This window comes from Bombus pyrosoma, linkage group LG4, assembly GCF_014825855.1.
Source record: "Bombus pyrosoma isolate SC7728 linkage group LG4, ASM1482585v1, whole genome shotgun sequence".
NCBI lineage: Eukaryota > Metazoa > Arthropoda > Insecta > Hymenoptera > Apidae > Bombus > Bombus pyrosoma.
In genome coordinates, this window is record NC_057773.1 from 491,925 (window position 1) to 514,092 (window position 22,168).

Here is a 22,168-nt window from a genome sequence, read left to right on the forward strand (position 1 = left end):
TATATTCCAAAAACTTCTCATTCGAGGCGACGCGCACGCAGCGATTACAAACAGTAATAACAGGAACTCGACTCAAATGATTGGAGAAGTCGGGCGTATCCTCGAGATCTTCGAGATCGGAGATAAAGGGGTCGTTTCTTTGTGTCAAGGAGGCCCAAGGGCCATTTCTAAGGCAACCCCGTGGAGAGAGATTCGATGATCGAGGAAACGGATTTCCACCTTATCCATCTACTACCTACTCGATTTCTATTACCTTACCAGTGGACCAAGGAAAACGCAAGAGCCCTCGGGACAGACGAAGAGCGCTAGACCCCATGACACGCTCCTCCTACCGAAAACAATAATCTTGGCTGCATAATATTTACAGTGGCTCATGAAAGTATTTGAAGTGTTCATACTTACATTAAACATTTTGCTTGTATAAAACATTCTGAAATTTTATTAATGCTATATTTAAACTTTAGTGTCATGATTCTAATTTGTAAAATTTGAAACCAATGTGAAAATGTATACAGGATGTCTCAGTAATCATGAGCATTTGACAAAAGGACAATTCTACGTGAAAAAACAAGTCGACATATGGAATAAAGCATTTTTATATAATGTTTCGTTTTTGACCAAATGAAATTTACAAATTGATCAAATACTCCTGTACGAAGACGGTTCTGTACTGTCGTGGAAACATTTGCTACTTGTTTTTCGATTGTTTATTCGTATCTAGTCAGTAATTAGTTAAGTTCGCATATACTAAGCGAATTTTTAAATTCGATTCTACCGAAAGCAGAACACCGTATGAAAAAATGTTACTCTATATAGGGTGTTCGGCTACTATTTCAACATAATTTAAGGGGTAATTCTTGTAGCCGAAATAAGACGAAAATCAAGAATAAAGGAATTGCGTTTTTGGCTTTGGTTTTAATTATTGTCAATTAAAAATTGTCGGCCAAAATATCCCTGCATGGGGGCAAACCTTACACGAACGTATTTTCGATTTATTTTTTCACTTAGAATTAACTCTTTGCTAATTGGATCGCGGTTATCAAGAGAGCCTATATGTATATTAGCGGGCATTCTGATCGATAATAAATCGTATCGTAAATTCTTTCCGGCTGAGAGAGAGGGCCTGTCTAGAAGGGATACGATTATAACGAGTGCGTGTTTTATTTGCTCGATGCGGATCGGGTCCTTTCCGTTGTGGAAGCATATCATTTCCGAGGAAAATTATTCTTTCCGACGTACGCGATGACCGGCATTGTCAGCGGTGATTCTTATCCATTACGGAAGCTTAAATAACGCCAGTTGAACTTGTGATTTACTGAAAATACGAGTAAAATTTTTTTCATCTAAGACAAAATAAACTGTCAATTACAACAGGGTTAAACAATAGTTTTAAATATTTCAGCGTATTAATAAGATATTTACAATATTATATTTTATGTATTAACATAATAAAAGTGCATGATTTTTTGTAAAAATATAAACCAATTTGCTAAGGAATATGATAAACCTAAGAAACCGTTAGAAAATAACTAAAACTTTCGAAAATCATTATTTGGAAATTTTCAATTGTAAGGAATTTGTACATTTGATAGTATAACGAAAACCGCCGATTATAAACCTACAAGTATAATATAATTTAATTCGCATTTCTGTATCATGATTTTCTTGATATTTGTATTATTACGCTGCAACATATAAAATGTCCGATTTCATTATATCTACTATCAAAAGTTTTCTTTTTCTCAACAAATATTTTCATCTTTGTAAGTCATTGGATGTTTCACTCCAAAACAACGAACATCATGATTAAAGTTTCCTTTATTTATTTAATATGATGATTGAATAAATGATGTTTAAAAATAATTTTGAAAAATATTGTGTATTCAACGAATATGTATAAATACATATACGTGTCTTTTATACAAAAGTAGATATTAATATACCCCTTTTACATAATGTATCGTGCAAAATATAGTGATATTGAGCAGGTTATGATAAAAACATAAATAAAAAATAACGAATAAAATTTGTTCAAATTTTGTTCAAAGAGTTGTTTTCTAGAAAATTGATTTTAATATGTGCATAATACATAATATGCAATATTGCATCGTAATCGTGTGTGAAAACAAAATTGTAATCGATTAATTATTTCTTTAACGCTTTATGCAGTCAAACATCGATGAATCGGGTCTCTATTGTAGTTCGAAAACCTCTATAAGACTATTCCACGCCGCTGCGTAAAGCTCTACAAATTGAAATGTACAATTACATTACTTCAAATTATTTGGCTCATTTTTTAGGTACGCTATTTTATCTTTAACAGGAATTTGGAATGAAGCTCAATCGCTGCGAGTCAAAGTGTAGTTCTATGAGTTCCTTTACAACTTGAAATTATACTACGTGTTTCTCACACGCAACCTACAGTGTCTACGAAAGGTATTGACACAACATTGTATTTATTACAACATTTACGTACCAACTAATTAGATCAAAGTAAAGTAAATTTTGTATCAAATTTTAGATTAATTTAATTTAATAGAACCTTCAAACGTTATCAAAAACTTGGTACCATGAAATGTAAAACCTGAAAGAAAAACGCTTCATTTGAAAATAAGACTATATATAAATATTTTTTCTAACCACTCTATATGACGAAAATTGTCATTCATTTTTCTAAATAAATAATCGTCTTTTAAAAGCTGAAATTGACCGTCTTCAAGCGTCTATAATTCGAAAAATTAATCCTCTCTAAGCCGTTTTCGACTGTTAAACCTCTCTCACTAAAACAATTCGATATGACACAACCTCTGCAACACAAAGGTTTTAGGTTTTTCATTGAGATTTGAGTTACCATGGTTCCACTGTATTTTTGCAATACATCGACGTGGACTGTTTTATGTAATGGCAACAAAACAGAGTCGAGCCCGCACCGCAAACTTGGGTCGGGTGAAAACTGATTAGCATCCTTCGTTACAGTACATCGCACGCTGAAATTGGGCTATTTTATTACGGATATTGCGTTCCTGGGAAACGAAATAAGTCCACGGCTTTTGAATTGCAAATTGAAACCGATCCCTCGGTGTTCGGGTTTAAGTATTATGAATACATTATCCCGGGGGGAAATTTAAAAATTGTTATAATGAACGATGTAATCGCGGAAACTCGTTCGCAGTTTCTGTGTTACGGAATAATTAAAACGCTTCGAATACTTTGAATATATTGCCAACATTTTTCATATCCCTCGTATGCTCGATGAAAGCAAATATTCTTGAATATTTTAGAAAACTGTGGAAAATTTATTACGTTTATTAAAAATTTCTAAATTATTTATTCGTGTTAAATAAGATTGGACTTTTGTTAAGAATATAGGTACATTAAGAATATTGGAATATATCTAAGTATATTCTTTGACAGGCTTATAATTATACTTTTACTTTTGCATTTATTATATTAAATACGTATAATAAAATTCAATTTTAATATGAAATCGAAGTACTGCGAATATTTATCGATATATATCTATTATATATTTCTATTGTAGATTTCGAAGGAAATTTTGTAAACGTAAATTATATAAATTACAACGATATGGAATATTTATGAATTCGGAGAACATGAAATTTCAAAGAAGTTTTCTATCTTTTTCAATTTTAAATACTTTTTCATAATTCATTATTCCAAGGATCAATATTCCAAAGTCATCTTCATTATAAAAAGTACAATATTAAATATTCAAATATTTTCTAAGAATTTTTATTTTGTCTCTACACAACTTAATAAATTCCCAGATTCATAAAATAGAAAATTCAACATCCATTGTAGTAAACTAAGTAACGTGACTTATAATTTAAATGGATTTACCATTTATTACTGACACATTTAAAGATCATATTTTAATAATTTCATTTGTTTTTCTCAGGAACGATATAGCCTTTATCAGAAATATCTTTGTCTCTGGCTTTGTTATAAATTATTATTTGGACAAAAAATTCTCAAAAATCGAGTGAGTAATCAGTGAGTAAATCAGTGAATATAGCTACCACTGCTATGCAATATTCTCTCTTTAAGTGTAAACATGCGACAAATTCGACGGAAATAAAAATGCAACAGTTGCATCAACAGAATGGTTGAAGCGTCAGAACGCACAGTATGCGCCACTAGTAGCGACTACGAATTCTTAAACATCTATTTTATATACTGGAACCGACTTTAATCTCATAATTAATTAACAGAAAGAATCAAGATCTCCCTATAAAAATGAATTCGATTCGTCACGTATTTTGGGTTATTTGTATGACAATGCCTTTAACTAAACGCAAACTAAACATCACGAAACTGTGGAAAAAGTCTCTTCGACCTTTTCGTGTTCTTCAAACGATAAATCACACTTTCCATTTTTTCTTACAGAAGGTTGCCGATTAATTTCATATCATCAAAATTGTCTTTCTATTTTATTCTGAGGCTATATATTCGCATGTATTTTTCTCTCTCTCTCTTCGTAATTTTAAAAATATTGCTAAAAATATAGCGTTTAATAATCCTGTTGCACAATAATTAACTAACTAATAGTAATATTATTAGTAAATTTCAAAGATACAAAGGTTTCCCTTTTTACAATCTTATAATTCTTTATTTTATTATCAAACCTATTACTGTTATGCAAATGATTTTACTAATACTAATAATGTTTAACTTATTGCTTGTAACATTTTATAATATTATTTGTGCAGATTTAATCTATCAATATAGAAGCAATCTATCCAAGAGCTGCAACAAACATCCTCAAACCTCCCAAACTAAGAGCACACACACTCATATATCACGGTACTATCTCGAAAGCACGACACAAATCGTACTATCCGAAAGAACTTCAAAGAGACTGAAGAAGAGAGAACTTCATCATATACTGGGTGACCGGTTCCTACGATAGAATTGCTTGATTATGGCATGGCTAATATGCAGACAAACTGCACTGGGGGTGCAGCGTTTCTTCACAAAGAGAAAAGTAGATGACGAATAGGATAAAAAGGGATGAAGAGGGACAAGAGATGATTTGAACGTGAGGGGAATTCTATCATTCTGTGTGTGTGTATACAGGGTGTCTCGATAACTATGGCACAATCATGGTACAATCGGCAGGATGTGATTCTAGATGAAAAAATAAATCGAAAATATAGAGTAAAATGTTCTCATAAGATACGTCGTTTCCGATAAAATCGGATTTAAAGATTTGTTCGGTACTAGTGACTAGTGACTAGATACAAATAAACAATTAGCGGGAGGTTAGGCTACGGGCGAAAACAGGTCAAGAATGTGAAATAAAATTTTTCTGTTTATAATCTTTTCTCCAAGACAACAAGGTTTGAAGATGTTCAATTAAAAGCTGACCTGGTACACACACACTTTGTCAATTTTGAAATTTCATTTGTTTGGAAGCGAAGCAGCGCATGAAAAAGCTTTATTCCATATTTTCGATTTATTTTCACATGTAAAATAATCTCTTGTCGATCATGCGGTCATGTCTAGTCCGGAGTTAACCAAGTCCAGGTATACTCAACAAATTTATAAGTTCGGTTTTCTTGAAACCGGAGCGTCCAATGAACATATTTCGTTTTATACTTTCGACATGTTTTTTCACGTAGAATCACCCTATATAGGTACATACACATGTACGCGCATAAGGGACTAGTAGAAGTAGAGAGGGGAGGAAAAGGAACATCGGCCAGGTGGTAAAGCCACCCCATGATTTTCTGACCCGTGAAACTTCCCGGGGGAGTGCTCGACCCCGTACTAGTTCTCAATCACGCGATTGAAATGCACACGTTTCTCCGCATTCAACCGGCAGATACGGGACTACACGTGTACACACCGATAAATTCTCTAGTGCTATCTGTTGTACGAAGCATGTATGTACTCTATCGGCCGTCTTATTACCGGATATCGAGTATCGATTACTGGCAGAAACATTCTCTCTCGTTTCGTAATAACAATCGTGACGTCGTGTGCTCCATAACGAGGCATAATAGCGAAGTACATAAGCGAAAAGTAGCTCTCAGTGATCTAAAAAAAAAAAGGAATTCATAATTTGAAAAAATAATGGTGCACTAGGTAGTAGATTGTGTTTATGTGAATTCATATCTTTATGAATATGTAGTTTACTTTGGATATTTCACATATCTTTGCATATTATATGAGTTGCGCCTATTTTTACGTCTTTAAATCTTCCATATATACATAAAAATCATTTATTTTATACATTTATTATTGTGCTTTTTATTGTAATTAAGATCTTTTTGTGCAATTTAATTTTTCAATGATTTCGGGCAATTTAAGTGGTAATATAGCTTTAGAATTAAACATTTCAAAATGTTATTATTATCTCTCCCACATTTTCCAGGTTAAATTTCCACCACTGATACTTATTACAATGAATATAAAGTAAAATAATTAATTTTTTACTCTGTCTTATGTTTTTAACATACCAAAATTTACTAATATCTACAAGAATTTTTAATTATTCCAACTATTTAAGGGTCAAAACTGCTAAAAAATTTCAAATTTCAGAAAAATGAAATTATACAATCTATATAGATAATACCTAAGACCATTTCAATTATCATTTCAATTCGATTTATATTCATGTATCATCCATGGTATCATTCACAAAAGCTCTAAAATTCATATATCAATTTCACAAATTTATACAAATACAATTTATATATACACATAAAAAATATCGTGGAGAACTTAACCCCAACCTAAAGCCAACCTAAATCTGATATCAGTAATTCGACTTAAAATATAGAAGAAATCACAGCGAAGTAGCATGCATCATGACACTGCTTATCAGACAATTGCTTATCAATCACAAGGATCATCAATCGGGAAGCACTTTCGTTTTTAATAACTCTATCTATCTTTCAACAACTAACATTATCAGCCTACCACTATATTTATATCTTTCATCCTGCTTTTTCATTATTTTCTATCTTTTTTTTTTTTGGAATATCAAGTTTAAATTGAACTTTCATACGCGCAGTCAGCGCGATTCGCCGACAGATTTCAATCGTGCAACGGATCGTTGAAACAACCACGTTCACGATTGCAATATTACGGAAATATAATATTACGGGCAAATGAGCATGATACAAATCAACGCGTCGTGTACGATTTTCATCGATGAAATTTTCATGGTCGAACGAGTGAGCGAGTGCGAAACGCGCTGACGTTTAATTTACTGCTTTCAATTTTACATTATTAATGACGAATGGAGAACAAAAAAAAAGAGAAAAATAAAAAAAATTTGTCGAACAAACCTGGAAACTGAAAATACAACGGCGATGCAGAGACTGGCAGTTTGGTTTTATAAACGAACGATCTAGATACGATCAACACATGTACGTGACATTTATTTTAAAAACTAACGTCACGCGAAATTATCTCTCTCGGACGAAAACGTGTCCGTTGAATAAACAAATTGTTCGAGAACCACCACTTGACTTGTCATTTTTTGGAATTGCTCGAATGGTGTTCCGATTTCTATTACTTCGATGTTGCATTATTCTGTATGTTACATATTTATTTATTTAGATTGCGATGTTTATACACATTCATATTTTAATGAGCACAATTTAAAAAAGGGAATCAATGCAGAATTTTATTTTATATAGGAAATGTAACGAGTACTTTCCTTTAGTTATTTTATATGTGTATTCTGTCTTCTGACACCTTAGCATTCCCTATAAATGCATAAAAATTCACAGTCTAATTATACTATTGTATTTTATATGCTTGTCTACTCATATATATATTTTTCATATATTTATTTATAGATATACTTTATGCTGTGCTTTTCTTAACAATATACGTTGTCGATTTATTTATTTATCTATGAATTTAAACATACGTATATCTCTGATGTTATCATTATTAGTGTACAAATTCATATTTTATGAAAATTTAATTATGAAAATTTAGTTTAATTTTGAAATTTTCATGAAAAAGTATGATCTGAAAAATGAAACTAAAAAAAAAAAAAATAGAAATTAAAGTAGAACATAGTCATGGCAGTCGTATCACATTTTAGTGCTAATGAAATTTCAAACATTTTATGTAACACACATAAGGTAAACGTCTTTTGTCGCAAGCGCGAAACAAATAAAATTTTCAAAGTCACTGTATGTCAGAAAACCATTAATTTTGCACCTATTTAAATTTCACTATTTATTTGAAAATAGTTTCTTGCAGACATTATAAATAAATCAATTGAAACATAATATGTTGTAAATGTAAAGAAATTTCAACCGTCGTTAATTATGAATACTAAAACATACAAATTCTGTATTAATTATTATTACATATTTCATACTATTGTAGCCACATCGGTACTATTGAAGCTAATATTGCTATTAGTATAAACAAATAAAGCATCATACACAATGGAACTTCTACTGTCTAAACTTCCGCTATCGGAATACATACTCTGCTAGTCGAACATTCTATTATCCGAACTCCCCGACACCATAATCTGTTTGATACTGAAACAGAGGTATTACTCACAGTTTTGCTTCTAGTGTTGTGCATGTACAGGATGTGCCAAATCTAAACGATCAAACTGCGAGGGCTTAATCTACAGGTAAGAGGGCAAAAAAAATGTTATATAAAATTTGTCAATAAACGCACTGTTGCAGAGTTATAAAAAAATATTGCACGCATGAAATGGGTAACGATGTAGTTATTGAAATTCAGCAAAATCCTCTCTGTAAAACCTTGTAGTGTAATTAATTCCATTGTTTATTGACGTAAAACTTGTATCCAAGCACAAGAGCAACGATTACTAGGTAATCATTTTTTTATATTATTATATTTTATAACTATTAACGATATATAATTGTTACCACATGATAAAAACAAAGCATATAACTAGGCTGTCACAATAATACAGTGAACTTCCATGTGCTGTAATAGAAAATGCGTCGCTAATTATTTTTTGTATACAACATTCATTTATAACTCCGTTATTGACAAACTTTATATAACATTTTTTTTCTTCTTTTTGCTTGTAGATTAGGTCCTCGCTGTTTGGTCATTTAAGTTTGGTATACTGTATATATATATACACACAATTCAGTATGATCCTAACAGACCCGTGTGATAGGACGATAAAAATTTAAATCGGGACATGACATGCATAATGCGACATACAAAGTGAAGGCTAAATTCCATTATATGCAAGGTGATGAGCAGAGTATCAGCATTTGGCTACCTAATCACTTTAAAGAATAATTGCATAAATTCGTTGAATCTCAATAGTTTGGAAAAAGATAAAAAGCACATGGAAAAGAAGGAAAATGCTAATGTTTGAACGAATCCCAAGCTCGTTACATATAAAGAAACGCGAGCCTTCGAATATTTAGGATCTTATGGCACATCAAAGAAAAATGGCACTTGAAAGTATCGTAAATAATTCCTCTTTACTAAGCAACAGACTTGTTGGCTGTATTGCGACTGCAACTAATATGACTGCAAATAATATCGCTAAATTAACAGCTTCAAAACTAAAACTGAGTGGCGGGGTATTTTTGCATATAACTTGAAAATTAATTGTATGTGTAGGAAAGATTTATTCAAAATGTTGAGCTTTACAATATATTTCGACAAGTTCCTACGGTTTCCGCACCAAACCACTAGTGTCATTACATTTCTCTATTGATGCTTTAATAAGTGACAACTCCTCGTGAGGATCAATCCCCTTGCATATAATTACAATGTATGTAACCGTTTTGTCAACTTCCTTATGCCTTCTGTATAGGAAGGAGTTGATTTCAATTGACAGAAATGTCTTTGCAATTTCCTTCAATTCATACAACGTAGTTGACCGAAAACAGAACTAGAACTAAATAAACTAACTAGAACTCGATCTGCACTAATTTCTAAATTCAGACGAGGGGCCAAATGTTTTGTAAATACAGAAATCAACTTTTATAGACTGATTTTGTCGTAAATTGTGTATGAAAAGCCGATATTATTTTTTTACTGTCCCAATAAAAACGGAATTAGTAGCTTCTGAAGTGATATTGAAATAACTAGAATAAAATACAATTATATGTACATATTGGGTTGGAACATATGGTTCATAGCGTTTTTAAGTGAGATTCAAAGATAATACATAGATTTAGAAAAGAACATATGTACCATGTGACATCTCGTATGGCTTAAGTTATTTTCAATTAGCGTTACAATTTGGTTATATTCAATAATTATAGCCTGGCAAAACGTTGATCAAAATTTCCACTTATGAACTGAAACCACTTTGGAACGATATGCTCACCTGCAGTACCATTTCTGTAAACGATACATTATCTTTTTTGTTATTTGTACAGCGTTTTTCTCCTCCTGCATTAAAAATACATCAAATGACAAAGATATACCTTGTTTTCCACCACCTTTACTTTTAAACACACTTAAAATTCTCAACTTAAAATGAACAAATCTACCTTTCAGAATATGAATATATATAATATGTTTCATTCTCAAATGTAGGCGTTTCAAAAGCTGTTATTGAAGAACACTATGAATTTTTATTCCAACTCAATCATTATCCCGCATCCTGAATATTTTACATGATGTTGTAATTTTGTCGTTAATCGTCATTTTAATCGTATAATTTTAAGTAAATTGCGATTCTCATTACATAATATTCCTTTAAATTTTACGTATCCAAAGGTTATGTAGCATTATAAATAAAAATTTAAAAATCGTAAATTTTTGTAACAAATTGTAGTTCTTATTACATATTTCCCTAAATTTTATTCCAAAAATTTGTTACAAATAAAATTACAAAAACCGTAGATTGTAAATGTAAGTTTCTCAAATAAACAGCATATTATTGCATGCTATTCTATTATATTTCTTTATATTTTGTTGCCCAAAAATTGTCACTTTAAGTTATCTCAGAATCAATCAGAAGGCCTCCAAATTCGTACACCGACAGATACAATTTACATGACAAAGATTCAATCACAGTTAGTTCACTTATCTTTCATAGTCTACGAAAACAATGAAGATTAATTAGACAAACGAACGTCGGTTCTTGCACAAACCATCGTACGTGCAGCCGCTATTTAAATCTCAAAGACAACAATTTAAATTAGTTTTGAATCGGTGGTGAGCCGGTTACACCGGTTTAAGCGCAGAAAATCTCCGATGGCGTGACGTTCGACCTTTTGCAAATCGATCTAGGAACGACGACCTTTTGTGTAGGTTTTATTAGGGTCACTAGATGGTCGAACAGGCCGTCCTTTGCCACACACATGCGGATCACCGAGTTAATGTCCCAGACCCGTTTCTGAATTAATGAACACTCGACAGAAGCACGCGCCAGTTAAACCGTTCCAGAATTTCCGTGTAACATTGAACTTTTGATCAACTTTTGTTTTTGTTTTAAGAAAAATAATTGAGATATCCTTAGTTTTGTGACTACATATATATAATAATATAATTTGTACTTACATATATAACATCAAGAAATTTGGAGGTATATCAAAGTGTATTTAATTTTAATGAAGTACATATTGTGTTTCTAAGTGAATAGTTTGAATTTATAAATATAATTTGCCAATTCCACAAAGAAATACCAACTCACTGAATTAAATTATTTTAGAATATTGATACAGTATTGAACTTTCAATTGATTTTAATTTCTGTTTTATGAAAAACAAAGTGAAATATTCTCGGTATTCGTCTAATTAATAAAGTAGAAATGAAACTTAACGTGCAGGGAGGTAACGTATCTTTACATTTTCCATAAGTTTCCATAAAAATATCCAATCTAGTAAAAATTCACATGTGTATAAACCTAACTAAAGAAATGAAATTTCTAAACAGAAATTTCTTACATCCTCTAAATGTTACAATAAGTAATAACTACAGTCTGGAGCATAAACGTCTGAAGTTTAGTAATAATATCTCAAATTGTTAGTGAAAATAACGAAAATAAAATCGATATCGACGATGAAAAAAAATCGCTAACTGTTCCAATCCTTCAACAAAGAAAATTAAAGGATATTAATAAAATACTCTACGAGACATTTCTTGGGCAGGACTTTTCAATTCAAGATATTCGATAAGCAGAACAAAGAAGAATTGTGTAATTAACAGGGGTGGAAAATGAAATTCGACGTTCAGAAGGAGAATCGCCGCCATTCGTGGCGCGAGTGGCACGACGCGGCGCGAAAAAAGCAAAGGGATAACTACCGAGGAAGACGTTAAGGGGGAAAAAGAGAAAGACACAGCGTACACCTTCGAAGGTAATTTTAGTTACTTGACAATTTGGCACCGTCTACGCCAAATAGAAAGTCACGCGCGTACCGGCTCCTCTTGGAGAGAGAAAAAGATAGATGCACACAGTTCTTACAAGAGCAAAAGAAAGCAAGAGGGCAGAGAGAAGAGAGGAGAGTGTACAAATAGAGAAAGAGAATGGCACAAACGATAGAAAGGGAAAGAACAGAAGAGAGAAGTCGCCGAGTAGAGGGCTGTGGTACGCGTGATAATCTATTTGCTCCTTCCGTACTGCAACGGGACAAGAAGTCCTATTTATATCGCGAAGAAGCCTCGGTTTAATGAGTCTAGCTGCTGTCACGAGTCTACTAAGATACGGTCGTTCCTCTATTAAACAAAAGAACGTCGAATTTACGATAAAATAGGAAAAGAATCGAAGAACACACACAGCAATATAATATTACAACCGTTAAGGACATCTCAAAATTTAATTATTGTTACAACGTTTCGAGGTTAAGTATTCCTAGTGCAAACATTATTGCTCTTCTTATTACTGACATTTGTTACAATAAATAATTGATTTTCTATCCTTTATTTTATTTCTAATATATCAAAATTTATTAATGCAAAAATTGTGAATTATTTCAGCTATTTAGACGCTCCCATTCAGTACGGATTACACAAAAATAATAAAAATAATAGTCTAATATAAAAGTAATATTAAAATAACTTATTTAAGTTTTGTGCACTGTCACATTATGTCAATGTCAAACAATACGCAAACGTTCTTTAAGAAGAAACATAAGCAACCCAATACTCGTGTATTATTGATATAAAAATAATAAGAGGAATGATCTAAAGCAACTTTCCATATTGTATCAAGAATATCAAATTAACTTTTTCAGCTCTTGTGCACTGTAGCTGTTAAACTATGAACAAATGTTCTTTACCAAGACGAAGAACTTTTGCTATGGAATAAAATTAAGATTAAATAAACTGCATTCTAAATAAGATTTTTGCTTTAATCCTACCACTACAGCGGTCGTTTGTGAAAGTATATATGAATAACTGTAGAACACAAAATATCTTGTTAGCCATTCACAATACGTTAGAAATAGTAAATATGATCATCACGTGTAATACTATACATATATGTATGTATAAATAAGTCTGGTTAATCGCAAGTCAATCCTCTGATAAAGAGTACAGCAATGTTGACAGTAGACATGCAGATATAACGTACGTTGAAAATCCTAGTGCAAACCAAAAAAGGATGGCTTCTTCTTGAAAAGAACATGTGAGATGACATTTTCTTATAGGAAGGTTCATTTCTGAATAAAGTGATATTGAAAATCTGTACATATTTAGATTCGTAGAAATATACATGGATAATCTTACGTCTAACAGATATCACTGTAATGCTTAAAGCACAATGATGATTAATAATAAAGCATAACTTTTGAAGCCACGACTTGTTCTTTCAAACATCAGAAGAAAGCAAGAAAGATGAGAATACTACAGTGGCTCATGATTATAATCTGTCTTTTTTTTCTATATCGACATTTCCCTAGTTAATAAGAAAATATCAATTTTACATAAAGCAATTAACATAAAACAATTTACATAAAATGCAAGCAAAAATTTTCTTCGTATATATTGTACATGACAGTACACATATATTCATATATACATATATATCATACCAATGTATTTTAATAAACACGAAACAAACAGCTGTCTTAAATACTTAATTTTGCAGGTGCTACAGAATCTTCACTTCACTTATTCCTTATTTATTATTCTTTTACTTAGTTTACACTATAACTTTTATTTCATTCCATAATATAAGATAATTAATAGTTTATAGGTTCTAATTCTAATACATCCTACTTTAGATCAGTTTAGTATCTATTTCAATCTGTTACTTCATAATACAGTTGATAGAATTTATACATATATATATGTATGAGATCTAATATATGACACAAAAGATAAGAAATATATTGTCTAGTTTACTGCTCATTATGTAAAATCTGTATACAATAAATAAATAACATTTATGTTTTTTTCTGGCTATAATAAGCATTGTAACATATTAAGTAACAATCAATTGAATAACACTATCATAAACAAATACATAAAACCATAATCCCTTAAACTCCGTAGTGTTCGAATATTAGGTAATAAGAGTCGCTGTACATTATAAACTAAGAAATACAAAAAAGAAATTTCTTTAAAATCTAAACAGTCTTAAACCAACAAAGACCATAAGACAAAAATCACATTCGCATAATAACAGCGATTAGCTACCAAAAATATAAAAAAAGCGAAGGATAAGAAAGTAACGTTATTGAATCTTCAATATTTGACATATACCGATAAGACGTATAGATAAAATGCTTCTGGTGCCAGGCGTAGAAAGTGTGTATGAATTTAGCGAAGGTGATATGAATATCGAATTCATCGATTACCGATTACCGATTACCGATTACCGATTACCGATTACCACGCTACCGGTTCCGCGGTTCGCGTGCGTGCACTGCTTCTCGAGAAGAAAAACGAGCTGTTCGGCTAGCGGGAACAAGGAGGGGGTAGAAACAAGCTTGAAGAAACACACAGGTTGCACCTGCCGCCGCTGCAACGTACTCCGGAGATATGCTTTCCCCTCCTAGGGAACCCCAGATGTTTATCGGGCCCCCAGTTAAAAAGTTGGATGTATATCGGGCCCGGGTCTCGAAACGAGCGTCCACGATTTTTAACCGGCTCGTTTGACTTTCAACACGCACCGCCGTGCAGACGACACTTCCGCGGACAATCACGTATTTATAGAAATTAAAGGATAATTATGTAAGTATGCGTGATTTTAAGTATGTATATTGCAAACGATTTAGAAAGTTCAATACAATGTAGAATTACCATATTATTGTTGTTGTTGTTGTTGTTATTATTATTATTATTATTATTATTATTATTATTATTATTAAGACGTTGAGCACATGAATGTAAGTTAATGTTTAATAAGCTGTATCAATTAGAAACGAATCATAGGAAAAATGTAGAATATAGAATATAGAAATACATATAGATTATATAGATATAACTATATATATATAGTTATATTTATATAATAACATAATATATATATATATATATATATATATATATATATATTCTATTATTGCTTTAGATACAAAGTTATTCAGCTTATTAAAATATTGGAATTACTCCACTTTTGTTCTAAGTGCCTGTTCTAAGTGTTCAATTTAGCAACTTTACTGTTCCAAGATTCCGAGATAATGGTTTCTATTATATTCCATGATCACTGTATATATCGTGTTTTTTATGTTCCACATAAACAGTACATATCATATCATTTTGTTATTATTACCATATATGACGTAACATGAATAATGCATTTATTATGTTCTAATACGACGTGATCATATAACGTAGTCATTAGCAACTGGAGAACATGACTTTAGATATATAAATAAATTTAGAAAATTTGCAGTATTAATATGTGTTTGATTAAATAAATAATATGCTACAATTTTTCTATCGTGCTTTTTTTGCTTCGCTTCCTGTTTGCCTATGAAATGAATTTTTATTATACTTTCTGCACAAATGGAGATTTACTTCCATATTTATCATCAGTTATAATTTTTTAATTCAATTCAATGCTTAAAAATTGTTTAATTATAGCGTGACACAATATCTCTTAATTTACAAAAACTGCGTGTAATAACGCATATAATTTTTATATAATTTTGTATAATTTTTAATTTCAATAAATGAAACTACTTTTCAATAATAAACCATATTTCAAGATGACAACACTTAAAATGAGATTAGATTTTTGAGTATTATTATACTTCGATTTAGAAATTGGTATAATATAATTTTCACTTTTTTATGCGTTAAACATCATCAATATAAGACAACTGCTTCAAGATAAAGTTCAAATATTCCACATAACTCTCCACTTCGTGAGAAAAAATGCAAGATAAACAATTCCGCACGTGAGAATATTCCTAATATCGAATAATCATTTCTCAAAGTATTCAAATTTCATTAGCATACATTAACAAACAACTGTTTATTTTCCTATGACGAAACGAAGTAAATATGTACTTACTATATTTCCACAAACTTTCAAATTACGACGCAACTGTTGAATACACAGCGGTCGCCCTATCTATTGATATTTCCATTCAAACCACGTTTTCAATTTCAGATATTTCTTCAATCAAGTCGGATAGGCGCGAGCAGATAAGATACGAATAAAGATAATGCATCGGTGTTAACAAAATTTACAGCTTTCTAAGCCTCAACCGTACGCCGGTTATTATCACGACGCCATTAAACTCAACTATTCCAAACCAAATTAATTTTCTATCAAAACTTCATTACTTACATTCAACTCCCGCAAGGTGCAGTAATCTTATAAAACACACCTAAATCCATTTTATTAACGTGAAATGTAGAAATATTCAAGATGGTATTTGAATTTTTTAAATTGTATATTAACTCCGATAAAAATAAAACGTAAACGTGAAAATATAATTAACACCGTGCTAAACAGTTTTCATCCATATTTTGTCGGTAATTTCAGTTCCTTTGGCGTCGATGTTATTAAACCTTATAGATTGTTGAGGTTAAATATGCAACATAATGGCGACGCAGTTCGCAAACGTAATTAAAATTCTAAAAATTCTGTGCTTTAGTATTTACATACAGTAGTCCATTTAAATTAAAAAATGTACACAATAGTTCACTAATTAAAAAAAGAACAAAATGATTTAGTATATTAGGTTACAGATTCCATAAAGCTACTTTTCAATGAATTTAAGTAACTCGAATGGAGATATAACTTTAAAATTGTTAAAGACTTTCCAAAGTTTGATTATTGTAACGTTCCCGAAATTAAGTATCCCTAATGACAAAAATGACTGCTTTTTTATTATTAAAACTTATTAATATAAACATTGTTGATTATTTCAGCTATTTAAACCATTTAATACATCGCAAGCATTTAATACAAATTATTCAAAAATAATAAAAAGAATAGTCTAAAGATAGATTATCATTCAATATTAATAATATAAAAATAATATTAAATAAATTTATTTAAATTTTGTGTACTATAACGTGTTAAATCATGAAAAAACTTTCTTTAATAAAAAGCATAAGCAATCTAATACATGTGTATTATACATATAAAAGCACTAAAAATAAAAGTCTAAAAGAAAGTTACCATTCAATGCCAATAATAGATCTGAAAATATCGCATTAACTTATTTAAATTTCATAGACGCGTAAACGAATGTTTCCAAATAAGAAGCATAAACAGCCTAGTACACTTGAAAAGAACAGGTCACGATTATCCTAACATCTTGATTTTATTCATAAGGAATTGTTGATTGTAGCATATGCTATTGTATGACAAGTTTATAGCGACTATAAAGCGGATACGAAAAACCGGCGTACCGGCTAACTAGTTTTTAATTGAAATACAAACACAATGACAGGGACAGGTCAGCGCGAATAAACTGACCCAGAATGAGCAATCGACGGCAACAGTCTTTTCCCGACAACGTACCTGGTCGTACCCGCTTATCCGCCATGATAACAAGTATCTGATTAAATTTATGTAATAGCGTGTTACACTATGTTATTGTGGAATTACTTCGATAACCTATTCTGATAACGTCGTGGTATTAAAGTCACTGTCACTTCGACGATACTTTTGTCATTGTTTGAATCAACCGTCGATCAATAAGTATGAAATTTAAAATAAATCATAGCTGCATACAATCTCAGTTTACGTCTAAAAGACTCACTAAAAGCAATCTGGTTTGCGGACATTTTCCTATACATTTACTTTCTACAATATTCATTAAATATTCTTTCTATATTAACAATCGCGTATTTTACATTTAAAGCATTCGCTGAAACGAGAAAGCATATATGTAGTTTATAGGTGAAATAACGCGGGAAATATGAATCGAATAAAAAGCTGTCCAAAAAGATGCAATAATTGTAAAAGAATTTAGAAATATCCGGACATAAACAATAACAGTCTAGGTGGACTTTTCTTATGTATTAACTTTTCACTAACATAAGAAAAAGTATAATAACATTTATGAACAATATTACGCGGGAAATATGAATCGAAAACTTTTCTTATATATTCATTTCTAATAACATTTGTTAAATACTACTGCGTATTTTACTGCGTTAAAAATATTCACTGAAATAAGAAAAAGTATAAAAATATTTATAGATGAAATTACGCTAGAAATATAAATAGAAAAGACATAGCAATAACTGTAAGGCAGTCCACGCGAACGCATGTCCCGACGGCGGCAAATTTAAGTCGCGAGAGACGCGAAAAAACAGCACGTTAGAAGACACATCGTCGTTCACACATCTACACCTCCCTTCCTTCCCACACACACACACACACAGGAAACATGGTTCCATGCAACATATGTATATACACAAGCGCACGATTAAAAGAGAAACTCACTCCAGAAATAATGCACAGTATCCATCCAAGTCGCGGTGGTGGAGGTAGGTTGCGCTCGTCCTGGATTATCAATACCCGAAAGAGGTTTGCGTTCAAGTTCCTCGAACCTTAATCTCAGTGGTCGTCTCACGACAACATACTTTCGTCGCCTTCACGCCAACATACTTTCGCACGGTCTTCGAAATCTCACTCACTGGCCGAGCTTCGAAAACTGAACGTGTCCCACGATAAGAACACGATAAGTGTACATTCCTCTGGGATATATTTCGCGCCGTAGGTTTTCCCGCGTTTAGTTTCGTGGATGCACACGCGGCAAAGGTAACGCAGCTAGAGCGAGACGCATACACGTATAGCTGAGAAAGAGCGGGGAAACGAGACAGAACGAGAAAGAAAGACCGAAACAGAGAAAGAGGGAAATAGAGAGTGACAGAAAAAGAGAAAGACACTACGTTCGGAGCAATGGAATATGTGCACGCACTTCTCGCTTGGTCCCGTCTAGGGGAAAGAAAATCCTGCCACCACTGCTCCACCTCCAATCTCATGCAACATACGTGTAGTCGCGCGCACAGTTTTCAAAACAACAGGTTACTATGTCTGTATCTTTGACTTTCGGTAAACTTTTAGTTTCTTTCGTTTATTAGTATCAGGTTTTAGTATGGAGCGTGAATCGGTGCGTTATAGTCGCGCGCGGTTTTTCCGCACGCACACGCCGCCGCGGATCAATAATTCACCATACGAATTCACCAGAAGCGGGTGAGCGAGCGGGCAGGCACGCAGGCACTAGGCAGAGAGGCACACGTTTCTGTCGTGGCGCGCTCTCCTCGGGGAAACGCACGCAGCCCACCACCACCGGCACACCAATCGCTCCTAACCTCCTCGACGCGAGTCTCCGTCGCTGGCTGAGTCCCGTACACGTTGCCAGAGAAACTGCACACGCTTCGCGTAACACACACGTATACACACGGTTGCGTTCTCTTGACACACAGCTGACACAACGCTCGTAAACACGCGACAATCGGACAAAGACGGATGCACCGCCAAACCGCAGGTATAAACCGGCACGACTCGAGCTCTTCGTTTATCAAACTGATCCGACTATCATTTTATCACACATCTCTCTCTCTCTCTCTCTTTCTTTCTCTCTCTTTCGCTCCCTCTACTTTCCTATCCTTTCTCTCGCACACTCTTTCTCTCTCACTCGCTCATACGTATATACTATCTCTTCCTTTTTTAGTCGGAAAGCAATAGTAAGAGCACTAGCAGCAACACCGGAGCAAGCAATGCGAACATCACGGTCACCGGAAGTACGAACCTGACAATCACGACATACAAGGAATATGACGAGGATCGGTTATGTGTCTTTTTGCACTGAATAACGTCGCCACGCATATACATCATTCACGCACTCTGTCGAGTTTAAGTTCCTCTTTTATACATTTATCTTTATCGCACAATAGGTTTATACGTTCGTCTCTTTCTTTCGCACGAGCGTTTATCGCTCCCTCTGTCTCTCGCTCTCGTTCGTCCGTCCGTCTGTCTGTCTGTCTGTCGGTGTCCGACAGTGTGTATATCGCCGTCTCGTCGCTGCTGTCGAATCCGTTCCGTGCGCGGCCCCTGTGTGGGACGACGCCGCTGGGACACACGGGCGTGGACGAGTAGACGCGCTCTTTCCACGATCTTTCGACACTATTTTCTTTAATGTACTTACCACTGGGCGAGCTGACGTGGCGTCGCGCGCGCGCGGGGCCTTCACACCACGGGTAAAATTCGCACAGTAATATTAGCGCGCAAGGCTGCACCCCGGTAAATACGAGCGCAGTCACCACTCTTGTTTTTGGTATGCCAGGAATGGCACAAAGAATCTGGACAACGCACACGCCTGCTGCGCAGCCGGTCTGCGCACACGCTGACACCGCTTATGCGGCCGCGGGAGAAACCAGAAGCCGAACGTGCCCGATTAAGCACGAGTCTCCCCGAAGTCAGCCGATTACCTACCCCCACCGCGATATACAAGATTCGCATTTCCCCACTCCCCGCGCGAGAGATCAGTCGCGTCACGCACGTAATAGAGGTTGGATGTTGTTGCTCGCTTACTCGTTTATTCTCTCTCGCTCAATGTTCGAGGGGCACTTGTTGAATTTCAGAGGTTACGTTTTAGGTTTTTCGAATAAACGTTTTGATAAATGGCAACACACCAACCGCAAAACGGCCACCTTTATATCTCTCATACGCGTTTTTTCCATGCAATCTGATATTGGACATACATACGCTATCAAATATAATGCACTCCTTTTTTATTATGCGTACGAACTTATCCGCTTCTGTAATAATAAAATATATTGTACATTGAAAATATACTTTGTAATTCGTAAATTGTTTTGAGAATAATAATCGCTTTTTTATGTATTTCACTCTTTACATTAAATTTAGTTACATTTCTATCGTTTAACGATGATCACGTCACAGTCTTCTACATATAAGCAGGTTCACGTGTACCTTTTCGGTAGCAAACTATCTGGAGTCGTTTATGTACATGAGAATTTAAGAAATTAACCGAGCCTTATGACGTTTATGCTCCGTTGGAAAAAGAGTTTTCACCTTCTATCACCCTTAGTATTTAACCCTTTATTCTTGTGTAGTAATTTCCTTTAGATCCTATTCGTCAGATTCACATCTTTCTTCAGACTTTTGCTCCAATTTCAAGGTCTTTATGTATGGAATTTTCAGTGAGTATATAATTCATGTGCGCCATACCTTAAATCACGTTTACCGACAAGCAAACGATATAATTTCCTATCAACTGTACATATCGATTTCATATTTGAGATTTCAATTTTATAAATATGAATTTTTATACCATAAAAATGGTAAATATTTATTACAACGTTATATCACAGGTATATTTAGTACGTTAATAATTTTTTAATAATAAAAGTTAATGATATATAATTATAAAATAATTATTTGAAAGAATTAAAATGTTAAGAAATAAATAAATTAAAAATTAGTTATTCTCAAGCTTAATTTATAAAGATGTAAGCTTTTTTCATATTTTGTTTTATAAATTTGCAAATTAGAATTCTTGTATTTAACATTTACTGATTTTGTTACAAAAAATACATAAATTGAATATATTCTTGTAAACTTATCAAATCAGTAAATTCTTTACTGCTCGGATAATCAACTTTCTACCTTATCTACAGATGTCAATTGTAACTTGAAATCTTATCGGAGAAACACAATAAATTGTGCTGTGTAATTTTTTACTTGTACAGACATAAATATACATTTAAATATAATTATAACATGAAACTAAACGTCCATTGTTATTCGAATTATTATGTATCTCATATATACATG

General features: G+C 33.0%; 1 protein-coding gene across 9 annotated transcripts in view; it reads right to left on the reverse strand.

The window, feature by feature from the left end:
- Nucleotides 1-21,271, reverse strand: part of LOC122567085 (protein scalloped) — a 325,787-nt gene extending 304,516 nt beyond the window's left edge. The window contains exons 1-2 of one of the 9 annotated variants that reach the window (XM_043725265.1): nucleotides 20,517-21,267; nucleotides 8,482-8,537 (exon numbers count right to left, since the gene is read on the reverse strand). Coding sequence is in view for 2 of the 9 variants with exons in the window: in XM_043725266.1 (XP_043581201.1) it covers nucleotides 18,809-18,833 (25 nt within the window). In the remaining 7 variants the exon portion in view is untranslated. Of the gene's footprint in view, nucleotides 1-8,481; nucleotides 8,538-18,808; nucleotides 19,725-20,516 lie in introns of those variants that run through there. The other 8 variants (XM_043725264.1, XM_043725268.1, XM_043725263.1 and 5 more) reach the window with 8 other exon arrangements.
- Nucleotides 21,272-22,168: the final 897 nt, after the last annotated feature.